The 25,927-nt window shown below is 44.4% G+C and overlaps 1 protein-coding gene across 3 annotated transcripts in view; it reads right to left on the reverse strand.

The window, feature by feature from the left end:
• Positions 1-913: 913 nt before the first annotated feature.
• Positions 914-25,927, reverse strand: part of trip11 (thyroid hormone receptor interactor 11) — a 28,017-nt gene continuing 3,003 nt past the window's right edge. Inside the window, exons 2-23 of one of the 3 annotated variants that reach the window (XM_072677315.1) lie at positions 22,225-22,301; positions 22,014-22,124; positions 21,555-21,851; positions 21,102-21,170; positions 20,270-20,435; positions 19,758-20,096; positions 19,613-19,653; positions 19,367-19,465; positions 18,157-18,363; positions 15,677-18,022; positions 15,287-15,604; positions 14,677-14,958; positions 14,319-14,459; positions 13,431-13,624; positions 12,653-12,816; positions 12,372-12,475; positions 11,519-11,618; positions 9,227-9,308; positions 8,509-8,623; positions 4,037-4,162; positions 3,642-3,780; positions 914-3,516 (exon numbers count right to left, since the gene is read on the reverse strand). In XM_072677315.1, the coding sequence (XP_072533416.1) occupies positions 3,293-3,516; positions 3,642-3,780; positions 4,037-4,162; positions 8,509-8,623; positions 9,227-9,308; positions 11,519-11,618; positions 12,372-12,475; positions 12,653-12,816; positions 13,431-13,624; positions 14,319-14,459; positions 14,677-14,958; positions 15,287-15,604; positions 15,677-18,022; positions 18,157-18,363; positions 19,367-19,465; positions 19,613-19,653; positions 19,758-20,096; positions 20,270-20,435; positions 21,102-21,170; positions 21,555-21,851; positions 22,014-22,124; positions 22,225-22,301 (5,741 nt within the window). In that variant the 3' untranslated portion in view covers positions 914-3,292. Of the gene's footprint in view, positions 3,517-3,641; positions 3,781-4,036; positions 4,163-8,508; positions 8,624-9,226; positions 9,309-11,518; positions 11,619-12,371; positions 12,476-12,652; positions 12,817-13,430; positions 13,625-14,318; positions 14,460-14,676; positions 14,959-15,286; positions 18,023-18,156; positions 18,364-19,366; positions 19,466-19,612; positions 19,654-19,757; positions 20,097-20,269; positions 20,436-21,101; positions 21,171-21,554; positions 21,852-22,013; positions 22,125-22,224; positions 22,302-25,927 lie in introns of all 3 variants that reach the window. The other 2 variants (XM_072677314.1, XM_072677313.1) reach the window with 2 other exon arrangements.

Here is a 25,927-nt window from a genome sequence, read left to right on the forward strand (position 1 = left end):
GCAGTAGTAGAGTGAAGTCTGAGTAGCTGGGGTCGATATGCAACAGTATTAGCTAGAGTTTAGCTGATGCGCAGAAGTGTTAGCTAGCCTGCTTAGCACAGATGTAGCATTATACTTATTTTGACTCATGAATTTCCATAATTCCGAACATCCTGTGGCACAAACGTTTGGGGTTTGAAGGTTTAATGTGCACAGTCTGGACAGCAGCGATTTTGTTAAACCCCATTCATTTCTATCAGAGAGAAACCCAGTTAGCCGGGTTTCTAATATGGGCTCGACCTTGACTTCAGAAGTTAGACCAGTCTGAGACGACCTTTACTTTGCAATATGATGAATTATCATACTGAAAGTAATCAATAAAGATTGGTAAAGAGGTCATGAAGGGATGCACATGGTCAGCAACAAGGCAAGTCTGCAGCTTTCAAGCAATGATTGATTAGTATTAACGGTCCAAAGTGTGCCACGAAAACCTACCCACACCGTTACACCACCTCTACCAGCCTGGACTGTCGACACAAGCCAGGTTGGGTTGCATCCATGGATTCATGCTTTTAATGCCGCATTCTGACCCAAACAGCTGCATCCCTGCACAGAGATCCATCAAATCAGGCTAAGTTTCCTGTCCAGGAGTTGGTGAGCCTGTGCTGAGCCACTGCAGCCTCAGCTTTCTGTCCTTGGCTGACAGAAGTGGAACCTGATGTGGTCTTCTGCTCTTCCATCCATCCTCCTCAAGATTGGACGCTGTACTGCTCATTCTGAGATGCTTCTCTGCTCTCTACAGTTGCTCTGAGCAGGTTCAGGGTTTATTGAGAGAATTTACCTGCTTAAGTCCTAGATTAGTGCTTTTAGAGTTGGTCAATGAATAAATAAATAAATAAATAAATAAATAAAATCAGAAAGCTCAACATGGTTGCATACGCAGAGATTTTATTTTCTGCATGATGTAACAAACACTGGAAGAGTGACACAAATTCAAACCACAGGCCGTGTCTGAAACCCCCCAAAATGTTAAGTAAACACACCTTCAGCCCTTATATAATGCCACAGCACTCACTCAAACTTTTAATAAAGTAATAAACCAACCCCGTTTCTGAGCCCGTATTTCCATAAAACTGCGTTTCTTTATACAGGGGCAAAATAACTTTAATATTTGGGAAATTCTGGGAATTTAAATACATTCCTTTCCAATTTTATTGCCTGTTGACTGATTAAAAAATGTACAGCTACATTTACAGAACCTTCATTTGGATGAAAATGGAAAACAAGATGCAGCTTCTCTTGGAATCGGATTATGTACACACACACACACACACACACACACACGCACACACACACACACACACACACAAGTATGGGTTTCTTCCCCCGTCTGTGACCTTCCAAGTCTGATTCATTTACTTTTTGACCACTTCCCATGTGATTAAAATAGGGAAAACACAAACTGATTTCCGTGTATATAACTACACATTTATGAAGTATAGATTTACACAGCAGAAGTCTAATAATCAGCCGTCAAACCTCAACCGTCCATTATAGCCATCACTGTAACCGACACGCACCAAACTGGCAGTCATCCGGAAAAACAGAAAAGAAAAGAGAAGCGAGTGGGGAGTATTTTGCAGAGCTATTTGTATGGTTTTCACAGATGCGGAAAGGGTCTAATAAATCCCACAGGCGGGCAGAAGCCAGATGGAATGGGATCATCGATAAATTATCCTCTGCAAATACAGAGTAAATGCAGGGGAAAAAAGAAAAACCCAACAAAACCGGTTGATTACACATGCAATAAATACCAAGCAAGAGTGCTGAAAGTGTTGAGATAATACCAAGATAATACAATTCTCCTCACCTCTTACGCCTCCGATTGGTTAGATCCAACCCTAGCTTCCCAACAGTCACAGCTCCGGATGGGAGTGTGTTGCTTTAATGAATCAGGGCATTCATGTAACTCAACAGATGACTGCAGATGACAGAATGAAAATTATCCCACAATACTGGTGTCCATACTGTGCAGTATCAGAATATATATACTCACACACAGCACTGTGCAGATGTTTTAGGACCCTGATCACTTTATTGTAAACCCTGTTTCTCATCGGTGAGAGTTTTTACTGTTGAAGCTCCAGATCTGATCAGAACAGATAAAGCAGGTGAACATAAATCCAGTAAAAGGAGAAACAAGAGCTTCTCATTCTGAAGAAAGAAAGTAGTGAGATCTTGTCGGTGAGCTAGTCTGAAGAACAGAGCTCGGTTCCTCCAGGGTTCTCCTGTGTTCAACTCCATCAGCAGCAGCAGCAGCAGCAGCAGCTCACCTGATTTACCATCATTAAGCCCTGATTTACCACCAAACCAGGTGTTGATCTGAGGAGAACTCTAGACTCCATGAGGAGAACTTTGGAGATGTTCTAATGATGAACACAGTGATGGAGAACCACCACCACTTTCTGTAGGACTGTTATTATATTATATTTTAGTGTTTTACTGAGGGGATAAACACTTACTGTCCAGATTTGATTATATTTTATTCATTTATTTATTTTAAATCAATTTTCCTTCCCAGTTTCAGAACCAATTACCCAACCCCCTCGTTAATACTCTTTCCCTTTCACATGTAAAGCTCCTGACACTGGGAGAGTGAGACTGACACATGCCTTCTCCGGGCACCCAACGCACTCAGAGGAAAGAGTCGGGTACCCAGCTCTGATGCATCGGCCTGCAGACGACTGTGCTGACGCATTACACTGAAGTGATTTGGGGAGAGAGCGTGAGAGCCATCTCCCACCCAGAGAGTGCAAGGTTAGTTGTGCTCTCTCATGTTCCGGTTGCTGATAGCAAACAGCACGACCCGGGATTTGATAAGTAGCTTTTAATTCTAACTTTCACTCATGCCTAAAACTTTTGCACAGTACTGTAAAAAGTCAATTTGGAGCATTTCTATTGGTTCACTCAAAACATGGAGACGCAGGTCTGATGTGACAGTGACAACATTTCATATATAAATAAACTGTGCAGGGTGGGGTTGCGGGGGGGGGGGGGGGTTCTCATTTAACTTCAAGAATTACGGGGGTGCCCAAACTTTTGCCCAACATCGCATATATATATATATATATATTTGAGCTTTCTACTTAACCTAGTTAATTGGTCCTTTAATGAGTGCCATCATCACCGGTGTTGAAAACGCTCCGATGGATGCCACCGCTGTCCAGCCGGGGAGACTGGTAGTGTAGTGTCTGGTGTGTGTCCGGCTGATTGGCTAAAGTGCTTTAAGTGGCAGTGCAGCATGTCTGACCACTCACTGCTTAAGCAAGTCTTTGAGGACGGCCCCTGCGCTGGCCTCGGCGGACACAGGCATAGGCGTGAAAGTGGGCAGAGCGTCCGAGATGGGCTTCATGAGCAGATGACCGCTCGCAGGTCCTCCACCGCCGGGAGCGCCAGGGGTCAAAAGAGGGATGGCTGCAGAACGAGGGGCTAGAAACGGATTGGACTCCCCGCTGCGCTTACCAGGGCCTGCTGCACCTGCAGAAGAAGAGGGGCCGAAAACATGGAGTAAATGTACTAAAATCCAGCTCATGTAACACTGTTACACTGATGAGTGTGTGAGTGTGTGTAGTGTGCTTAAGCTTGCCACGGTGCTGCAGTACCTGCTGCAGATGCGGCTGCGCTACTCCTTCCAGAAGGGGGCGCGCTCAGGGGCTTAATGTCGTAAACAGGCAGTTTAGGTGCAGGAGCTGCTGGACTGGACTCCACTTCCAGAAACTTCACAAACATCTCAGAGAAAGACTGCATGAAACACACACACACACACACAAAAAGGAGATGGTCAAGGACTGTTCTACTGTTCTTCTGTGAAAGTCTAAACCTAATGTGTGTGTGTTAGCTTATGCTAAACCCTCCCATTCCGTGGATGTGTGTGTGTGGACAAAGCTTTAACACAGCATGTGAGTGGTTAGTGAGTGCTGGAATGTGTACTGGAAGTGTAGGTGGTATGTGTTTTGCATGTGGCTGATGTTTATGCTGTGTATGAGGAATAGCTTACCCCGTTGAGGTTTTGGGTGTGTGTGGGTCTTTGGGGTGTGTTGGGCACGCTCTGCACCGCTCGGCCACCGCCCAGCCAACCAGAAACCCAGCCGGTAACCCCTTTCTTCCCTTCATCACTCAACATCTACAGACCGAGAGAGGGAGACACAGGAATGTTATGTATACAGGTCAATGGGACAGTAAGACAGCACTGTACACACACACACACACACACACACACACACACACACACACACACACACACACAAAGCTCCAGGTTTCAAGGGCAAAATCATTTAGTTTTGGATATTGAGGCTAGGGTCCACATGACCCCTTAAGATGGTATTTGTGGTATCCGACCTCTAAGTTCTTGGGTACTTAAGCCACTGCAGATCAGATTTGCTTCTCAAGTGCCTCCCACAGGTACACCATGCTCACATCTTTGGTCCCAAAAACAGAATTTGTTGGACCAGGCCACCTTCCTTTATTGCTCAGAGGTAAAGTCCTGATGCCGGATTGGCCTTTGTGGGCGTTTTGACAGTAGACAGGGGTAAGCATGGGCACTCAGCAGGGGGCGCTGCACTGTGTGATGTGTGCAACATATTTCTCCTGTAATCTCTGTGACTTACACCACAGTAGCTTTTCTGTCAGTTCCACCCAGACGAGATAGCCTTCATCGCCCTGCACTGATGAGCCATGGGCGCATGGCACCTTATCAAGGGATCATACACTGTTAAAAGTACAAGGTTTTTCAGTTTGAAACTGTGGAGGAACCTCTTTTGCCGACAATTGGGAACGGTCAATGGCATTTAATGGCAGTCTGGGTCCAGAAATCCAGCTCAGCTTTATTGTGAAAAAGGTTCTGTGGCATTTCCTGTGACCCTGCCTGGTGAAGGATTTAAGCCTTGCCTTCAGACCCTTAAGATGTGTCCACTTATTTACACTATATATAGATATGAAGGGTCCAGGGCCTTGTAAACATGGCTGGTGACCGCTGTAGCAACGCTGGATGAGGCCGGTGGTCAACGCAGTAGCAACGTAAATGCCACGGTAGCGAGCAGCATGCTGTGGCTGCAGTGCTAGGTGCGGCCGGCAAGCTGCTAATGCCGCGGTAGCACTGTTGGGCTAATGTGCTATTGCTACTGATACATAAATGTCACAGTGTGCCTCACATCACTTAACGGTATGCTAATCTTTCAAGCAAGGAGACCCAACCTCATCTCCTACTGCTCTCAGTAGCACAGATATGCATCTTAGCTTATCACTTTTTATCATCAGTACGAGGAAATGTCTAAGCGGTCCGGCAACCAACCTCTCTCTCTCCCTCTCCTTCTCTCTGCCCTTCAGCAGACATAATATTGACAGACCCCAACAAAAACGTCCAGCCTGTACAAACAGAGCTGGATATAGACCATCATGGGAACAAAAAATCTTTTTCCAGTCCCTAAAAACCAAACCAAACCACAGGGTGGCATCAAAACCCTAAACCAATCCCAGTGACCTCTGGCTCAGTCTAAAAGCACCTCACTATCTTCATCCCCTAAAGCACGGCCTGCATTCAACCCTCTCTTGAGGACACAAGGCCACAGAACTGACCACTTTTTTTTTGGTCATCATTCAGCACAAACATAGCTTCACACGTGTCCCCTCTCCTTGCGTACTCTTCAAAAGCTGCGACACTAACGTGGCTAACGTAATAGAGGCTTATGTACATCAATTAGCACTGCCATGGTGGTCGAAGCTAATAGCTAATAGTGAGTCATACAGCGTGAGGGCATTCTTACACTAGTGTCTTTTCCGGACCCTGGCATGTGACTGCTTCACCTAATCACCAGCAGGGCTAAAAACCTTCTCGGCTCGGATGTATGAAATTTATCAGTGTGAAAGCAAACCAGTGATAACGAGCCCTCCCAGAAACGAGCCCAGAATCGGTCCTGGGTGCAGACGTGTTTATTCAGGAAAATGCTCTTTAAGACCACATCAGCCATCAAGTCCATTAGAGATCATGACCACTTTTCCACTGCAGGGTTAACTGGTTACTAAGGCCGCGTGCCGGTACGGACCCATTAGACCAGTTTCAGGACCAGAAAGTGTTTTTTTTTTTTTTTATGGCTTCTCGGAATAATTATAATGCAAAGGTTGTTAGTTGCAAGCACTGGATGTGGAGGTGCAGAAATGGAAATGGAGAACACCCACGCACGCACACAAAGATTGTTCAGGCGAGTGTTCGTTCGGGGCCCTGATCACAGCTGTCCAGTACGGTTCTGTTGTACAGCTAGACACAACTGGCTCAAAGCCAGTCCACTTGGTGAAGGCCCAATAAGGAAAGAAGGGCTTTTAGGGGAGACCTGGCACGGCCTTCTGTCTCTCTCTCTCTCTCTCCCTCATTCCGTTCAAACTCGCTCACTCTTTCTCGCTCTGACCACCTATGACATTCCAACCAGCTTACTTATCTGTATTAACCCTTCCAGGATTTTGCTCTTGCATTTTAACACGACTGGACAGCTTTCCGTCTTTCAGCGCCAGTGTGGCATGTCTGCGTGTCTGTCTGTCGCTCTGCCTGCCTGCCTGCCTGTCTCGGTTCCTCTCGCTGTCCTTTCAGCTTCATGTACGAGCCACAAACCCCAATCCCATGATTCAAAAAGCAGACTATTACGGACAGACTAATAACATAGCACTCATTAGGGCTGTCCGCTAACCTTAGCATCTGCGTTTCAATGTGATTTGCTGTTTTCTAAAGCCCATATTTCAATAACAGAGCAAGGTTTTTTTTTATTTTGCTTTAAACACACTGTCCAGGTTTCTACATCATCGCAGGACATTTATAAATGATAATGGTAACGACAAACAATTAATAAAAGAAACTGCAATCACAAGTATTATGTTTATAGTTTAATGCCTCAGTTCTGGCTCTAAAATATTTCATATATATTATAAAATGTTGGAGAACAGACAGGCCACACAGTTCCAGGACCTGTATGCACGTTTACAGGATATAAATCCTACAATTTTTAATGTGATACTTAATATATGTTAAAGTCTCAAGGCATTCACCCCCTTCCTCAAGACAGCCCAAATTGGTTCACACTCAAATCTGAATCCCATGTGGTCCAATGATCTAACAGTGATTCCCCTCCGACTCACGAAAGACTGTGTGAATTATTTCACAATTAAATTCAAATTAAATAGTCAAACATCAAAACATGAAGTGTCTTCATCCTGTCTGGCACAGCACGCCTCACGTCAGTCCCCTAAGAGCCTTTGGGGGCGTTAATGCTCATTAGGAAATAGGAAATACTGTTATTGTAAAGCCAACAAAAACATGAGGGGTTACCTCAGATAGCAGATCTAGAATTGGCTCTTGATAGAAGCCGATTCACTGAAATCCCACCCTTTTACTTTCATACAAACCTCAGAGTCCTCCAGCTCGGGAACGGGGACAGAATCATGCTTCAGATTGCAGGTGGCCAAGCAAAACAGCACAGTACTACACACTGACCTAACTCTGATGGATAATGACCAAGAACAGATCACAGGTCAGTTTAGGCTTGTAGACGGTCATTGTTTTTATTAATATTATTTAACTACATTTTCTCCCAATATTAGTCGCTGATAATCTAGGTCTTTCTATCTCATGATAGCAACCAGCCACAGTCAGTCCTAACATTAAAACCACCTGCCTAATACTGTGTAGATCCCCTTGCGCCACCAAAAGCTCTGACTCATCAAGATATGGACTCCACAAGACCTTAGAACATATCCTGTGGTATCTGGAACCATGACCAATGTTAGCAGCAGACCCTTTAAGCCCTGTAAATTGTGAGGTGCGACTTCCATGTGAATGAATAAGACTTAAGCATCCATGAGCCAAGAGTGTCCTTCATTGGACCACTTTTGGTAGGTACTGACCACTGCATACCAGGAGCACCCCACAAGACCTGCCTGGTATTTTGGAGATGTTCTGACTCAGTTGTTTGGTTCTTGTCAATGTATCTCAGATTCTGTGGCCTGTTCACTGGCCATAATTCTTCAGACTTTCCACCCTCTTTTGTTTTAACATTAATAAAGCAGCTAGCTAGCTAATTCTGTGAAGTTACGAGTGAATGGCTATGGCATGACTTATGCCGACTAAGCCTTTAAAGCTGCTACCAGGTTGAGGAACAAAACAGTATAATCATTAATAAAAATGCCTCAAACTAGCATTAGTGTCTGATTCCAGTCACTACTATTATTGGTGTATTGCCAGGTTTTAATTCTCTCCCAGTCAGACTTCTGAGAGCATCTTGGCCTGGTGTCTATAGGTGGGTGAAGCATTGCACTGCACTGAACTGAACTCATGGCCCTGTGAGGTGATATAAAAGAGGCCTGAAGAACGAGGGAAACACTGAAGACATGCAGAACAAAAGGAGTGAGGATAGAGGGAGGGTGGAGGGTATTCTGGAGAAGCTAAACAGGGAGAAAAGGAGAGAGAGAGAGAGAGAGACACCCCACCTGCTCCACTTCGTCCTGCTCCAACCCAAGCACATTGCCCATAAGCCTCAGAACCTCGGCGCGTTTGTTTTGTGGGGTGTGGAAATATCCCAAAAACAGATTCTTCATTAGGACTCTAACGGGGAGGGAGAGAGGGAGAGAGCATGAGAGGGAGACATAAACATGAAATAAGCTTATATCCACAGTTCACAATCACTGGTAGTTCTTTACAGGTTCTCCTCTACTGGTCTCCATCTCCATGTTCTGAGGAGCACGCTGTAGGCCAGTGTGAGTGTACTCCAGAAAGCTAATCATGATAATTTAGTATCAGCGTATAACAAATCAGAGTGCTACATATAGAATAAATTTAAATAATGAAATAAATTATTAATAATGCATCACTGACACGACCCTGCTCGCCTTTCATTCTAGAAACCCCTAGTCCTTCACCAAAACTAGGCATTTGGGGGCAGTCTATCAATGTGGAGTGAGCGGACAAGGGGTGCTATGGACACACCCACACTCAAATAACAGTTTTTTTTTCTTCTGAAGTTTCGCCAATTTTAGGGGTTGTAGTTTATGGGGTTTATTTAAAGTCAAAGGGAGGAAGAACCTAAAGACGACCTGAAGACGTGCACCTGGAGAACCACAGTCTGTGCACTATGCCAAGTGTTAACACTTAAAATACTGATAATTTAACCAAAGCCTTTCCTCAAAAACACACACACTCCTCACTTACTTGTCCACTTTGCCCTCTGTGCTGCTAAGAAGGTTGGTCAGCTTTTTCTGGGCCTCCTCCAGCATCTCCTGCCTCACCTCCACTGCAACACACACGCACAATCATGAGTGGAGAGTCTTTTTTTTGGGCATGGTAAGGAAAACCGGTCACCACTTCCATAAGCAGTCGGTGTTGTTTTAACTGCAGCGCTGCTTCAGAGCTTTCAATGGGCTGTTTTATAAAAACAACCTAATGCCTACCTAATGTCTGGAACACTCCTGATGGTGTGTGTGTGTGAATGCATGTATTAGAGGCAATATCAGGACCCATAGTCTGGATATTTTGCGCATGTGGAGTGTGTGTAAATGTGCGTGTTGGTTTTCATACATTTTCAGACGAAACCAGGGTTCATCTACAGGACTCAGTAAATTTGGCGAACTCTGTAAAGTGCTTATAACACAGTCATGGAACAAGCCCACTTATTTTTGGCTCCAGAGTTTAAAATCAGCTATAAACAGCTTTCGAAAGAGATACCCTCAAAACATTACTCTGGACAGCACCCGCTGAGAAGCCTTTCAATTCTCCCAACACACCTGATTCCTGAAGAAGTCCTTTCAGGGTGTGTTTCTACTTTATATGTGGTTTTGTTCTCCTGGTCCGGACCAAGCAAGAAAACACATCGGCCAGCAGATGCCAGTGCCGGCCAGCACTTCTCTGGAGTGACGTGGGGAGAAAGTGCCACCTACCTGCTCTCTCGGGGTCCCCCGGCTGCCGATGGCTAGTAGCATGAGCGGGATTCGAACTGCAACTGATCCTGTGGTCATAGTGACAGTGCCCTTTTTTTCTGGACCACTCAGAACCCTCACGTTCATCATGAAATTCTGACCAAACGGAACCTATATTGGTTCTAATGGGATCTGGAGATTCTACAGTAAGAACTCTCCCTTATTGCTGAGAGACATGAACTGCATTCACATGATTAGGTGTCTAAAACCCCAAGGCAGTGCATGTTCTGAAATCAGATCAAAACCCTGAAGGAGTAAAAAGTGTGAGTAGGTCTAGTGCACTGACGTAATGTAAGAAAGGCCTCTCACACACACATACAGTCTCATACAGTGACAGCCGTGGGAGCGAGTTTTTCTTGTAAGCAGACTGTTTGGATTTTGCTTATTTGAGCTGCTTGATAAGAGCAGGAGAATGTGCTCACGGCTGCAGAACGCAAAGGAATGTCTGCAATCTAACGCTGAGCGAGATCGCGGCTAATCGCTATTGTGATACTGGCCTCCGCAGCGCTGATGTGGCAGAACGCTGCAACAGGATAATGAGGCTCTAACTAATCGCAGTGTGCCGTGACAGTAATGATCAGTCTGAACTGCTCTACAGCGCACACACACACAAAGAGAGAGCGAGACAGCGAGAGAGAGAGAGAGACAGAGGATAATAAAAAACAGGGAGGCAATGTGGAAGAAGTGAAACTCTCTCTCTTCTATTTCACTATGTCTCTCTACGACAAGCTTGGCTGACCTTCCTATCCAAATCATAAAAAAAAAAATTCTGTCAAAGAGAAAAGAGCAAGGAATGCAAAGCATCCATACCATCTTTAACATCCTGCCAGGAGGACACACACACACACACACACACACACACACACACAGACACACAGACACACAGACACCTGCATACTCACCCTCCTTCTGTCCTGCTTATTACATCAAAGCTCTGGAAAATGTGCTCCTATCACTGTCCACGTTGTCTGTCAACTGGATGGACTAAATGAGACTACATCTCTATATAATCTCTATATATCCAGCATAATGGAGTGGTGCAACGGTCTAAGCGCCCCAATCATCGGTATGTCGCTGATTTGATGCCACAGCCATCCAACGCCCAGGGTCCCAGAAAGCATAAACTGCCTGAGTGGGTAGGACGGCCCTCCCTCTCCTCCATCCCTCATAGTTGGGCAATGCAAGCTGAGCTAACCGAATCAGCAGTTAGTGTTCTCCTGCAAGCGTGTTGAGCTCCAGTGGTGGTGTGTTTGCAGCAGTTTGAAACATGTGGTGGAGCTTTCGGAGCGTCTCTGAGCAAGGCTGTGCTAGCCTTCCTCCTCCCTGCACTCATTTCATGGTGTGATGGGGGAGTTTTAGCTATTGGGTGCGAACTGGAAATGACTAAACTGGGGAGAAAGCTGAATAACTGGGCTTCAAGTTATAAGACTATTAAAATAGTAATAAAGCACTTGAATAAAGCCCAGATGTCTCCATATGTTAAAGAAGCAGTGGCATCATGGCAGAAGCTTCTCAGAGCAGTTCTCACCTTGTTTCTTCAGCTCCTCGATCTGCTCCTCCTTCAGGTCCAGCTGGTCTGTGAGCCGGGAGGCCGATTCTAAGGCAGTGTTCGCCTCATCCAAGTTCAGCTGTAGCAATAAATAATAAAAAACACACAAACACCTCAGTGGATGTGTAACGGTCCCATACTGGCTAATATTTCACATTAGAATGCATCTATAATATTTATAATATCCAGTGTCTAGATGTTCATGTATGGTGACCTCCAGAGTGTCCCTTTCTATTGTTAATGCTGTGGAAATTACACAAGATGTTTGGAGGGCTCAGAGTGGCTCAGCTGTCTAACACTTTTGCCTGAGGGCTGCGAGTTTGAATGCCAAGCCATGCCGCTTGACCATCTGCAGCTGGAGTCAGAGAGAGCAGAAGGGGCACAATTGGTCCGGGTGGGTGGATGGCACGCTCTAACCTCATCACTCAATATGCAATGTTGGCTGAGATCTGTGAGGTCTGTTAGGTGATGTGTTGGACCCAAGCTTAGACAGTCAGTCATTCTCATCTCATCTATTTATTTATTTATTTTCTCAACATTTATAAGTGGACTTTTAGTCAGACAGACCTGAATTATTGTTATTCTGCCAAATAGGCTAATGCTAACCAGCTTCATTCATTGAATGATTGATTTAAAGCTGTGCAGTGTTCACTTGGTCACCCTGTGAACAATTTAAAATCTGTTGTATTTGGTCATTTTTCGGTTTTAAAATAAGGCAGGGTGAGATTGCACAGAATTGACTCATTATCCTGACACATTAGAATATGGCGATGTCTGCTTGAGTGTTTCCTACAGCTTCTAAAGTGCCCAACACTCAGAGAAATGATTTCACCTGGAGGGCGGATGCCTTGTCCTCCAGCGTCTCCGCCTTCCTTCGCCAGTCCTCCTTCTCTTTTTTGTGCTTTTCAAGCTCTGCTGAGTACATGGCTTTCTCCTCTGTGTGCAGACAAAAGGGGATATAGTCAAAACCCATCTCAACACAGACCCCAGCCTTTTTACTGTAGTACAGTTCTTAAGTGTGGAGAGATGTTAAATCTATGCATGCAAACAAACAAACAAGCAAAGTCCAGCTACAGTAGATTATGCGTATGCGTATGTCAGGAGGGTTCTTGCCTTGCTGGAACTGCTCTAGCACCATCTGCAGGTTGGAGAGGGACACTGCATACTGATTGACTTGTTCCTGAGCAGCCTGGAGCTGGACCAAGGCCTCATCCCTCTGCCTGACCACTACATTCAGCTGTTCCTGAAGAGACTCCACCTGCAAACTGGCCTGCTGACTGTACCCAGATGAAAAAACAAAAGACTATTAGTGAGAAACAATATAGTCTTGAATAATTTCAATGGTTTAAAACTACTGATCTTAGAATTTCTCAGATATTTTGGTCCCAAACTTCCCATTACTGAAATGCCACTGACCGTTCTATGCAGTCAGTGGTGATCTGGCAAAACTAGGCTTGCTGATTTTTGTTGTTTCTATTGCTATTTGTTTTAATATGCATTAATTTACAATAAACAAACATTAAATAAAAGAGAAGTAGCACATAAGCGTCTTTATTAAAATTAACAGTGATTTGTGACTGACTGTCTGTCTGTCAGTGCATAGCTTAGTCATCCCTAAAGTGCTGCTGGACTGTGAGTGACTAGCATCATTCAACTTATGTTTGGGCTAATCAATCAATCCTGTAAGTGCAAGCAGTAGCTGGACTACATCGAAAAACTGAAGCAAGTTCCTCTAAGAAACAAAAAATTAATATCAATAAATGATCATTTATCAATAACTGCATTCATTCTACAATTTACACATGATTTCACAAGCAAACAGAGAGATATATGGCCCAATTAAACAGTTTTAATACATTTAGGGTTTGCTATCGGACAGTCTTTCTCTAACCTGGCGTTCTCCACTGCGCTGCAGGACGATGCCAGCTTCTCATCCAGCTGTGCCACCCTGCGCCTGAGCTCGCTCTCTCGGTCCTCGGCTGCCAGTGCCTCTCGTGTGTACGAGTCCTCAATCTCCAGCAGGTGATTACGCAAGCGCTCCAACTCCAACTTCAGCCTCTGCTCCTTATCCTTAGTGTGCTGCAGCTACATGGCCACCAACAAGACAATTGTTTTTAGGTTTCATCTGGAGTTCAGTAACCATCCTACACGGTCATGTCAGAATATTATGAGCACCCCTGGTTTGGAATGAATTTGGAATGAATGCCCATTATGTCACACCATCTGTGGCGGTCAGTCCTGTGGGGTCCTGACCATTGAAGAACAGGGTGAAAGGAGGCTAACAAAGTATGCAGAGACACAGATAGACTGTACATATAGTCTGTAATATATGATATATGGGCAGAGTTCATAACCAGGGTGGTCATAACGTTCTGGTACGACTGTGTGTATCATACAGTGCCACAAAGCACTTAGAGCAATGGTTTAAATAAAAAACCAAAGAAACTGGACTAATCACTGATCTCGGATGCGGCCGATTAGCTAAGACATGTTTGTTATCGGGCATCAGCTTCTTTAGTATAGATTGGGAGATGCTAGGCTAACATGGCTAACAAACACGGGGCACATCCTCTACACTCTGCATCCTTTGCATATAAGACTGGACACTCCGGTCTTACTCGAAAACCCAATTAAGTGAGGTGTCTGGACTTACATACATTCCAATAACCTCAACCAGCCTTCCATAGTGATCCTTCATACCGAACTGGACAACAGATGGTGAGCAAGTGCACTTTTCAGTTACTTCCACACTGTCCAACTCTCCCTCACTGGTGCCCACCTCACTCTGTAGTGCTGACGTCTCCATCTGCTTCTGTTTTAGAGCCATCATCACTTGGTCTCTCTCCTGTTGGAAGGCTATTGCCTTCTCCTGCATGGACCTCACTTCGTTTAGCAGCTGGTTGAGCTCTCCAGACTTACCCTGATAGACGCAAACACAATATTAGCATGGCCTACTTAACTTTATAGAGGAGATTACGCCATGTTAAGAAACCAAAAGCAATGTTACGAATCCAAGTTGTGTCTGATTTGACATTAACGACCAGTATACATGATTCTCACAGGCTTTCCAGCAATAGAAACTGCACTCCAGAAGAACCAAGTTGACAGATTCTAAGTTCTCATTAACATGCACATACCTGTTCTCGATCTTTTAGCAACTTCTCCATGGCTGCCGCCTTCTCGCTCACTGCTTTCCACTCAAACTCTCGTTCCCGGAGCAACAGCGACACCTGCATGTTGGTCTCCTGCAGGGCACGGAACTCCGTCTCCTTCTCTCGTGATTTCACCGCTATGGCTTCGTTCTCATCTTTCAGCTTCTTGACATCCAGCTCGAGAATCAGGGCCCGCTCCTTCAGGTTTGTGACCGCCTGCTTCAAAACCTCGTTATCGTTTTCACGATTCCGCAAATTTTCACTCACCTGAAGCAGACAGGGGATTAAACGATACAATTAGAAAAGGCAAAATATTTTTTAATTTTTAATAATGATGGTATTTAACGAGAGGCAACTAAAACATGACTGTGCTTTGAGGCCTTCTTGCACCCCCTGCTGGACATATACATGTACCACAGTTCTGGTCATAACTTTTTTTAATGAAAGGCTCATCACCAGCAGGCACAATCCATCAGCCTCTCATCCCCTTAGTTTAAGAAGACTCCCTAGATTTTCTCCAGTGGTCATCCAACCATTTGTGTATAAAAGATGTGTGAGAAAATTGTTAGGAAACCCATACCATATCTGGACTCACCTGAATTAGCTGGTCACCCTTGGTCTTGATAAGCAGGTCTTTTTCTCGGAGGGACCGCTGTAGCGTGTCAATCCTTTCCCGGGACTGCCTCAGCTCCTCTGCATGGCCCCGCTGTTCACTCTCGGACAGCGATGCAGAATCTGACAAGCGATGGTTGTTCTCCTGAAGTGTCCTGATCATACCCTCCTTCTCTGCTAGCAGCCTCCGCAAGGACTCCAAGTCCTGTCTTAAGGGTTCATCCATGATTCTGGAAGGTGGACCTGAAGCAACCTGGAGCTGTTCAGCAATCTGGACAGTAGGCGTGGACACATCTGGATCCTGAGAAAAACTGTCTAGTTTACCAAGCAGGACATCTTTGGTGCTACTAAGCTGGCTGATGGTCTGTTGTACCTGAGCAAGTTCTTGACTCAAAGAGCCCAGCTTTTTCTCCTTCTGCTCGTAGCTCTGGATGAGTCTGGAGTAGTCGACCGAGAGTTTGGAGCTGCAATCGCTGTCAGCAGACACCTGTCCCTGCAGTTTAAGAAGCTCCTCCTGAAGCTGGGCAGATTCGTGCTGCATGTTCTTCACTGTGGTGATCACCTGCTGCTTCCACTCATCCATCTTCTTGACCTGTTGCTTGAGGGTGTCCCTCTCCTGCAAGAGCTCTTCAAACTGGTTGCTGCTCACACCGCCCTGTCCACCACTTCCTGAGTCTCCGCTGGATGTTTGGAGGACGGTGACCAGCGTTTGGCATTTCTGCGTAAGAGCGTCAATCTCAATGTCCTTCTCACGAATGATTCGAGACAAGTTCTGTATGGTCTCTCTGAACATTTCCTGACTGCCTGACGGGTCGCTCATGGTGGACAGACGCTGGTTTTCCTGCTGAATTTTAAGCAGGGCAGCTTCTTTGGCTGCCACGATATCCATGATGCGATGGTATTCTGACCGCAGCTGGCTGTTCTCCCGAGTTTTCTCATTCAGCACAGCAAGCACTTGCTCCCGTTCCACCGCGTAAGCTTGCATCTGCTGCTGGAGCAACAGAACTTCTTGACCGTGTCCACCAGACACTCGCGCGTGAAGCGCTTGGATCTCCAGATCCTTCTGAAGCACCATCTGTGAAAGTCTGCCCAGTTCATCGCGGGAGACCACGAGCTGATCTAGCTGTTTGGCCAACGAAAGATTCTTCTCGTTCAGTTGGATGATCTCGGTCTCCTTCTCCTTGATGCCCTTCACAAGCCTCTCAATCTCCACCTTTGATAGGTCATGCTTCTCGTTGCCATTCTCACCACCGAGAGATCGAGTCTTGTCCTCTTGAAGGATGTCCACAGTCTGAGGATGAGATTGCCTCTGCACACTGAGGCTTTCAACCTCTGACTGCAGCTGAGAAATTTCCTCGTCCTTGGCACTGATGAGCCTTTCGTAGTTGAGAGTGCTTTGCTCATGTCTTGACCGCGCCTGCTCCAGCTCACTCTGCTGCACCTGCAGACTGTGTTGAGACCGCAACAGCGATTCAAGCTGCTCTTCTGAGGCCGTCCTCAAAGCTCCCGCCTCCTCTTGGAGTTTGTCTTTGGCGGCTTTGAGCTGTGCAACTTCTGTTTCCAGCTCAGTGATTATGTCCAGTGTCCTCGGTTCAGACATCAGCTGCGGTCTGCTCTGCTGGTCCCGCAGACGGTCAATTTCTTCCTTCAGGTGGCTGTTCTCCTCCTTCATGGCCCCAAGCTGCTTGTCCTTCTCCTCTCCGGACTTCCTGAGGGCATCACCTTCTTGCTTTACCTGCGAGATGCTGGCCTCCAACTCCTTCTGCATATCAGCAGCCTGAGCTTTGAGTGACGCTGCAAAAGCATCCTTCTCCTGCAGAAGCTCTGTAAGCTGCTTCTGTCCGGCCACAGTAATTTCCAACATCTCGTTGGTGTCTCTATGGTCGGATGCCATCTGCTCCAGCTCATGCTTTAGGTCTGCAATCATCAGCTCTTTTTCTTGGTTCAGCTTCACGGCACGCTCGTGTTCCATTTGCAACGCTGAGGCGTCCATAGAGCGAGCTCTGGTCAGCTCCTCAATGGTTCCTTGGTACTGCTTAGCCTGATCCGCTAGCCGCTTCTCTAAATGACTCAGTTCTCCTTCTAGCTGGCTCTTCTCCAGTTTCAAAGCCTCGATGCGAGTGTCCTTCTCCAAGACCACTCTGCTGAGAGACGTTTGGTTATCCCGCAACTGCCGGTCCAGATTCTGCACTTTCTCAAGAGCCTGAGCGCCCTCTTCCTTCAACTTCCTGTTCTCTATCTTCAGTTCGAAGTCCTCTGATGAACTTTTCTCATATGAGATCTTCAGCTCTGCTAGTTCTCTCCTCAAGTCCTGGATCTCTCGATCCTTCTCCTCCAGAAACATCTTTCCACTTTCAACTTCACTCCCTTGTTTTCCAGCACGACTAAGCTCCTCACGAGCAGCAGAAAGCAGGGCTTCCTTTTCCTGCACGAGCCTCTTCAAGTCGGAGGCCTCGAGGCGTGCCTCTTTACCAAGTTCCTGAGACTTGCTCAATTTGTCCCTCAGCTCCTTCACCGTGGCCTCCAGTTGCTGTTTGCCCATGTGCAGGTCGTTGAGGGTGAAGGCACTCTGGCTGAGCTTGTGCTTCTGAGACTCCAGCTCTTGATTCAACAGCTCTTTTTGAGCGAGAGAATCAGAAAGCTCTGCCTTCAGACGGGTAACTTCAGCTTCTGCCTGAGATTTCTGTGCAGCAAGTTGATCCTTCAGAGTGATGAGATGCTGAATAAAATAAAGTAGTAATAAGTAAAGAAAACTGACGACATAAAGTTTAGGCTCAAATTCAATACACTACATTTAACTGGATCTTACATACACATGAAAAGCAAATGCCCAGTCCACAACTGGAAACAAACCTGTGTGGCGTCCTGGTTCTGCCGGTCGAGTTCCTCTAGCTCAGCTGTGAGCGTGTCCATGTCGAGATGTGCTTGCTTTAGAGCCTGCTCTCTCTGATCCAGCTGGTTCTTTAGGTCTGAGATTTCCAGCTGCAGGTCCCCAGAGTCCTCAGGTGGAGCTGAAAGTTCTCTCTCCATTGCTAGTCTTAACTTCTCAACTAACGTCGACTGCTCAGGGTGACAGAGGCAGAAAAAAGAAGATGCAGTCAGGACATTAAAATACTACCAAAAAGAAAGAAGAAGAATTCATACACACTGAGGTAAGCACTTTTATGTAGGGATGTCCCAATTCGATCCAGGGATATTTGAATGGATGGAGTATCTGCTCTTAATCCCAATCCAGTTTTGAGTTTTTGTTTTTACTCAGGTGTTCAGAGAAACATCTGGTGTCCTCAAGGCACCGTTAACAGAACACACCCTTAGAGCCAGCATTGCTTATTTGGTTTTTTTGCCATCCACAAAACTAAGTATGACCTCAATCCAAATTTAAGTCACAGGACACGCCTACTAACACGCATGAAGGGTTGCAACGGTATGAAATTGTCGCGGTATGATAACCGCCTCAGAAAATATTTCAGTGTCACGGCATTTCACATATTTTAGCACTTAAACTGACCGATAAAGAAAGGGTTTCTGTTTATAATAAATGATTTATTGTAGTGGAACTATTTGTGATGACAGTTGTGATGTAAAAAAAAAAACTAAAAAAAAAAAAGCATCTGTTTTAGTGCTAAGTTAGTGGATAATAACCAGATACTACAGACGGAGGGGATCATTTCGGACATGATCTTCATTATAGAGATTTCTCTACTCTGTCATTTTCGCCGCTGTGTGCTTCAGTGTGACGTCACTGGCCGAGGAGCACAAGTACGGTATGATAACCGTGCATTTTAATACGGTGGTACACCGTGAAACCAGTTACCGCTGCAACCCTACATGCATGCAGCAATATTTGTATTTTGACTACTCACTGACCTTGTAATTCAGTGGACCCAGTGATATTTGGGGAGGGGGCAGAGCGCAACCTATCAGCTTTGGAACACTTTTGTTTACTCAAGTGAATTTGGCAACCCCCCCCAACCCCCCATCCACTGTTAAAATGACACAGAACTGCTTATTTGGTTTTTGCCATCTACAAAACTAAGCAGGACCTCAAGACGTATTAACAAACCTTCTCCTTCTCCAATTCCTCGTTCTCCTGTCTCAGGGTACCGATGATTGTGTTAAGCTCTAGGATGTCAGCATGCTCAACCTCTGCATTAGATTCGCTCTGATTGGTGTCAAAGGAAAATAAAGAAAACAAACAATTGAGCAACACATTGTCTGAAGAAAAGCATGAAGCATGACCATCATAATGATAATGTTCATGTGGTGCTGGTCACAACGGTTATGAAAAAAGCACCAGAAGCAGACTTACTTCACTGAAGGACTTCAGCCTGGACATCTCCTGCTCAGCAGCTACAGAATAACAAATTAAACATATTGGAGGCAATTCATATTCCCCAATCGCATGAAACCATCACCTGTACACCTCAAGCACATTCTGACAGCATCACAGTTACCTGCGAGGGCTTTCCTCAAGGTCTGGATCTCGACATCCTGATGGGCTTTGAACATGGCCTTGCCCTCCTGCTCCTGCACGCGAGTCTGAAGTTCACTGACGGAGCTCTGAAGGCGGCTGTAGTTCTGCAGGAGTTCTGCGTTCTCTGCCTTGGCCTCCTCCTTCTCACGTTCTAACGCCGCTCTCAGACGCCCACCCTCCTCGAGACTGGCCATCAGCTCATCATGCTTGACCTTCTGCAGCCCCGCCTCCTCTCGCAGAGATCGAATAGTGGCCTGTAACTCCTCGAGTTTGGAGGGATCCTGTGGTGCTGCTGGCGTGGCAACCGTGGCACCACCTCCTGGTGAAAGGGAAACACAAAAGAGAAACTAAACCATATGGAGTTTATTTCCAAAGACGTCTACAAATGTGTAGGTTATCTTACCTCGATCCAGGACCCACCCATTCCTGCACACTTCATGCCCTTCATCAATAAAACAGAGCTTAACTTAGGCTGTCATCAGAACTCCTCACCACTTTGAATTTGCTCCTCCAGCTCCTCTATCCTCTCCTCGTACTCTGCAAGTTCCTCTCTGTGCCGTTTTGTGATGTCGGCCAGTTTCTGACGGTGGGCATCCTGTAACACGGCCAGTTCATGCTGGTGTTCGTCGACCTCCTTGCCCATTGTCTCTCGCAGCTCCTGATAGGGACAAAAATCACACCTATAAGAAATGGTCTGCCCAAAATACTGAAGAATGGAAGCATTTAACAACAACAATAATAATTATTATTATAATTATAAAATAAAAACAAAAAATTATAACAGACACTTTTATTATTATTTTATTATTATTATTATTATTATAATTATTATTATTAATAGTAGTAGTAGTAGTAGTATATAGACACTTGGCTTGACATGTCAAGCCAGTTCCATCACTGATTTTAATGTTTTAATCTTGCTTATTTCCTATTAGGTTTTAGGCCAGGTGGTGGAACCTGTGGTGTCTGAAAGTGAAGGCTAGACTAGAGAAGCATAATAATATTGGTATCAGTCGGTAACTGTGAAGGAGTCTAAGAAAAAACTAAAACAGCTGTACAAACATTCAAATCTGCAACACGTTTGACTAAAACACAACGTTATTTTAAAGCATACAAAACACCACAGTATACAATACTGCACGGTATACCTACTACCGGGTACCCTACCGAGACACTTTTCAGCTGCAAAATTGAGGGCTGAATGAGAGTCAAATTGCTTAAAATGATAAATTACAGTGGAGGGAAAAAAGTGTATGGTTATCGTCTTAAAGACAAGTCAGGACTCAAAAAAAAGAAAAGAAAAGGAGAAAGAGACAGAACTCACTTTGATGGTTCTCTGCAGTTTCAGGATTTCTCCCTGGTCACCATTTTCAGCTCCTGGCACTTTGGATGCCTGAGAGACATGAACAAAAAACATCCTATCAAAATACAACTGGGCAGAACAGGACAAAAGGGCAGTTTTTGCTTAAAAACAAAAGTTTTTTTTAAAAACAGTCTTGTGAATTATCAGAAATTGTGCGAAGATCAGTGGTAAACTGCCCGGCTTTAAAGACACTAAACTGAAGTGAAAATTAAGCAAATTTCAGATTTGTAAAAATAACGAAGAGAGAGAAAATCAGTGGTTAACCTGTTAAAACAAACAGGACCCCTGACAGGTCATTTTAGACCGAACCAAACCAGAACCAGTAATAATACATAGACAGGCAGCCCATAATAACCTTCAAAACTGAAAGTCTGCTTTAGGAGAATCTGTAGACAAAGCCAGGTTGGGTGTTACCTGAGCGACTCTCCTCCAGTGGGCTATATCCACCTCCAGGCGATGCACCTCACTGGACAGTCGGTTGATTTCCTGCTGTGACCACAGGACATCACTCAGGTCCACCTCATCTCCATGGAAACCGTGATGGGCTGCTGAGGTGCTGGACAGGTAGGAGGTGGAACTCGTAGTGGTGGCACCAGTGGTAACAGGAAGAACAGCAGGACCGGAAGTGGAAGGAGTGACATCGGAACTTCTGAGCTTCTGAACCTCTTCCTGCAAGGTGTTCTGACGGGCTTTCAGGTGGCTGATCTCTACCTGGAAACACATGTAAACACAAAGCTGATCAAAATAATATCCCCAACATATCAGCATAATATATCATATCAGAGGGGCGAGTGATGGAGGGGGGGGGACAAGGGAGGGAACAAGGGAAATAGGAGGAGGATGAGACAGGGACACAGGCAGTGAGAAACCCACCTCCTTCTGCTGCAGGAGAGTCCGGTACTCCAGTGACTGCTGTTTAACCTGGATTTCTGCTGCCTCTAACTTCTCCTCCAGCTCAGCATTGATCCGCCTCAGACGCTCATGCTGGAGTAGTGAGAGAGCGAGAGAGAGAGATGAAGAGCTTTACGCTTCATTTACACAGAGGGTCAAAGACTCTGTACGTACAGGACAAAAGAACACACACCTCAGACTTCTGTGTTGCAAACGAAGCCTCCAGTTCCACCAGCTTCGAGTTGGACACCTGCAGCTCAGTAGCAGCATCTGTGACAAAGCAAAGCATATACTGTTCAGACACTCTATAGGAACCTACACATGCAGGTCTATTTATACCCACCCCAACCATTTCAGCGGTTATGCACATAATGAGCTGTAAGCAATACCACCACCCACCTGACCTCACCCCAAACTCTACAACTAGGGTGGGCGATAAGGTAAAAATATGAGGCTATAGTGCTGGGCAGTATAACTGTTCATTCGGTACACCGTTTAAAATTCGTTCTATGGTCCACGTTTTGTTTTTGGTTTTTTACATACCACGATACCACTCAATGCTGGGGGGCTATATACCCCTCTAGCCCATGCCTGGCATTAGGCAGCATGGTGCCAATGGGCCCATGTTTACTATCTGCTTCAGAGAGTCCTATTCTATTGGCAGGACTTTTCTACAGGGACTAGACAAGCTGTGTGTGCGTATGCATCTGTGCCAGCAAAGGGTGCAGCTTAAAGTTGCTGAATGTGTTCACTAGAAGGGGTGTCCACAAACATTTGGACAGACACATCCCTGTGAGAATCAGCTGCTGAAACTCAGTCACGCATCTCCAACAATGTCACTGAGGCAAAGCACCCGAACAGGACCGACAACCAGGCCACTCAGCAGCGTGCGCTCAGCAGCGTGCGCTCAGCAGCGTGCGCTCAGCAGCGCCGGCCTCCAGGTAGCACTTTATTTTCATGGACGATCGCACACTGCTCGACTACAGCAGATAAAGAGTACCACCCGAAAACAGCCCCGGCACATTCCTGACAGAGATAACCTCGGTATCTGCTGATGCTACAGATCTCAGCGGAAACGAGAGTCTTCAGTCTGGTTACAGCACAAATACCACGTCCGCTAGCCGTGTAACAGATCAAGTACGGACCCCCCCATATTTTGGGAGCCACACCCAAACTAATATAAAAGTCACTAATACAAACAAAGAAGCAATTAGGTTAACTGGTAGATGTTTAGTGTGTAAAAGTAGCTATGCCGAGTGTGTAAAAGTAGATGTCGAGTGTGTAAAAGTAGCTATGTAGAGGGTATAAAAGTAGCTATGTAGAGGGTATAAAAGTAGATGTAGCGTGTATAAAAGTAGATGTAGAGCGTATAAAAGTAGATGTAGAGTATAAAAGTAGCTGTAGAGTATAAAAGTAGCTGTAGAGCGTATAAAAGTAGCTGTCAAGGGTATAAAAGTAGATGTAGAGCGTATAAAAGTAGATGTCAAGGGTATAAAAGTAGATGTAGAGCGTATAAAAGTAGCTGTCAATGGTATAAAAGTAGATGTAGAGCGTATAAAAGTAGATGTCAAGGGTATAAAAGTAGATGTAGAGCGTATAAAAGTAGCTGTCAATGGTATAAAAGTAGATGTAGAGCGTATAAAAGTAGCTGTCAATGGTATAAAAGTAGATGTAGAGCGTATAAAAGTAGATGTCAAGGGTATAAAAGTAGATGTAGAGCGTATAAAAGTAGATGTAGAGTGTGTAAAAGTAGCTATGTAGAGTGTATAAAAGTAGATGTAGAGTATAAAAGTAGATGTAGAGCGTATAAAAGTAGATGTCAAGGGTATAAAAGTAGATGTCAAGGGTATAAAAGTAGATGTAGAGCGTATAAAAATAGATGTAGAGTGTGTATAAGTAGCTATGTAGAGTGTATAAAAGTAGATGTAGAGTGTGTAAAAGTAGCTATGTAGAGTGTATAAAAGTAGATGTAGAGCGTATAAAAGTAGATGTAGAGCGTATAAAAATAGATGTAGAGTGTGTATAAGTAGCTATGTAGAGTGTATAAAAGTAGATGTAGAGTGTGTAAAAGTAGCTATGTAGAGTGTATAAAAGTAGATGTAGAGTATAAAAGTAGATGTAGAGCGTATAAATGTAGATGTCGAGTGTGTAAAAGTAGCTATGTAGAGGGTATAAAAGTAGATGTAGTGTGTATAAAAGTAGCTGTAGAGCGTATAAAAGTAGCTGTAGAGCGTATAAAAGTAGCTGTAGAGCGTATAAAAGTAGCTGTAGAGCGTATAAAAGTAGCTGTAGAGCGTATAAAAGTAGATGTCAAGGGTATAAAAGTAGATGTCAAGGGTATAAAAGTAGCTGTAGAGCGTATAAAAGTAGATGTCAAGGGTATAAAAGTAGCTGTAGAGCGTATAAAAGTAGCTGTAGAGCGTATAAAAGTAGCTGTAGAGCGTATAAAAGTAGCTGTAGAGCGTATAAAAGTAGCTGTAGAGCGTATAAAAGTAGATGTCAAGGGTATAAAAGTAGATGTCAAGGGTATAAATGTAGATGTCGAGTGTGTAAAAGTAGCTATGTAGAGGGTATAAAAGTAGCTGTAGAGCGTATAAAAGTAGCTGTAGAGCGTATAAAAGTAGCTGTAGAGCGTATAAAAGTAGCTGTAGAGCGTATAAAAGTAGCTGTAGAGCGTATAAAAGTAGATGTCAAGGGTATAAAAGTAGATGTAGAGCGTATAAAAGTAGCTGTCAATGGTATAAAAGTAGATGTAGAGCGTATAAAAGTAGCTGTCAATGGTATAAAAGTAGATGTAGAGCGTATAAAAGTAGATGTCAAGGGTATAAAAGTAGATGTAGAGCGTATAAAAGTAGATGTAGAGTGTGTAAAAGTAGCTATGTAGAGTGTATAAAAGTAGATGTAGAGTATAAAAGTAGATGTAGAGCGTATAAAAGTAGATGTCAAGGGTATAAAAGTAGATGTCAAGGGTATAAAAGTAGATGTAGAGCGTATAAAAATAGATGTAGAGTGTGTATAAGTAGCTATGTAGAGTGTATAAAAGTAGATGTAGAGTGTGTAAAAGTAGCTATGTAGAGTGTATAAAAGTAGATGTAGAGCGTATAAAAGTAGATGTAGAGCGTATAAAAATAGATGTAGAGTGTGTATAAGTAGCTATGTAGAGTGTATAAAAGTAGATGTAGAGTGTGTAAAAGTAGCTATGTAGAGTGTATAAAAGTAGATGTAGAGTATAAAAGTAGATGTAGAGCGTATAAATGTAGATGTCGAGTGTGTAAAAGTAGCTATGTAGAGGGTATAAAAGTAGATGTAGTGTGTATAAAAGTAGCTGTAGAGCGTATAAAAGTAGCTGTAGAGCGTATAAAAGTAGCTGTAGAGCGTATAAAAGTAGATGTCAAGGGTATAAAAGTAGATGTCAAGGGTATAAAAGTAGCTGTAGAGCGTATAAAAGTAGATGTCAAGGGTATAAAAGTAGCTGTAGAGCGTATAAAAGTAGCTGTAGAGCGTATAAAAGTAGCTGTAGAGCGTATAAAAGTAGCTGTAGAGCGTATAAAAGTAGATGTCAAGGGTATAAAAGTAGATGTCAAGGGTATAAATGTAGATGTCGAGTGTGTAAAAGTAGCTATGTAGAGGGTATAAAAGTAGCTGTAGAGCGTATAAAAGTAGCTGTAGAGCGTATAAAAGTAGCTGTAGAGCGTATAAAAGTAGATGTAGAGCGTATAAAAGTAGATGTAGAGCGTATAAAAGTAGCTGTCAAGGGTATAAAAGTAGATGTAGAGCGTATAAAAGTAGATGTCAAGGGTATAAAAGTAGATGTAGAGCGTATAAAAGTAGCTGTCAATGGTATAAAAGTAGATGTAGAGCGTATAAAAGTAGATGTCAAGGGTATAAAAGTAGAT

This window comes from Salminus brasiliensis, chromosome 4 (assembly GCF_030463535.1).
Source record: "Salminus brasiliensis chromosome 4, fSalBra1.hap2, whole genome shotgun sequence".
Lineage (NCBI taxonomy): Eukaryota > Metazoa > Chordata > Actinopteri > Characiformes > Bryconidae > Salminus > Salminus brasiliensis.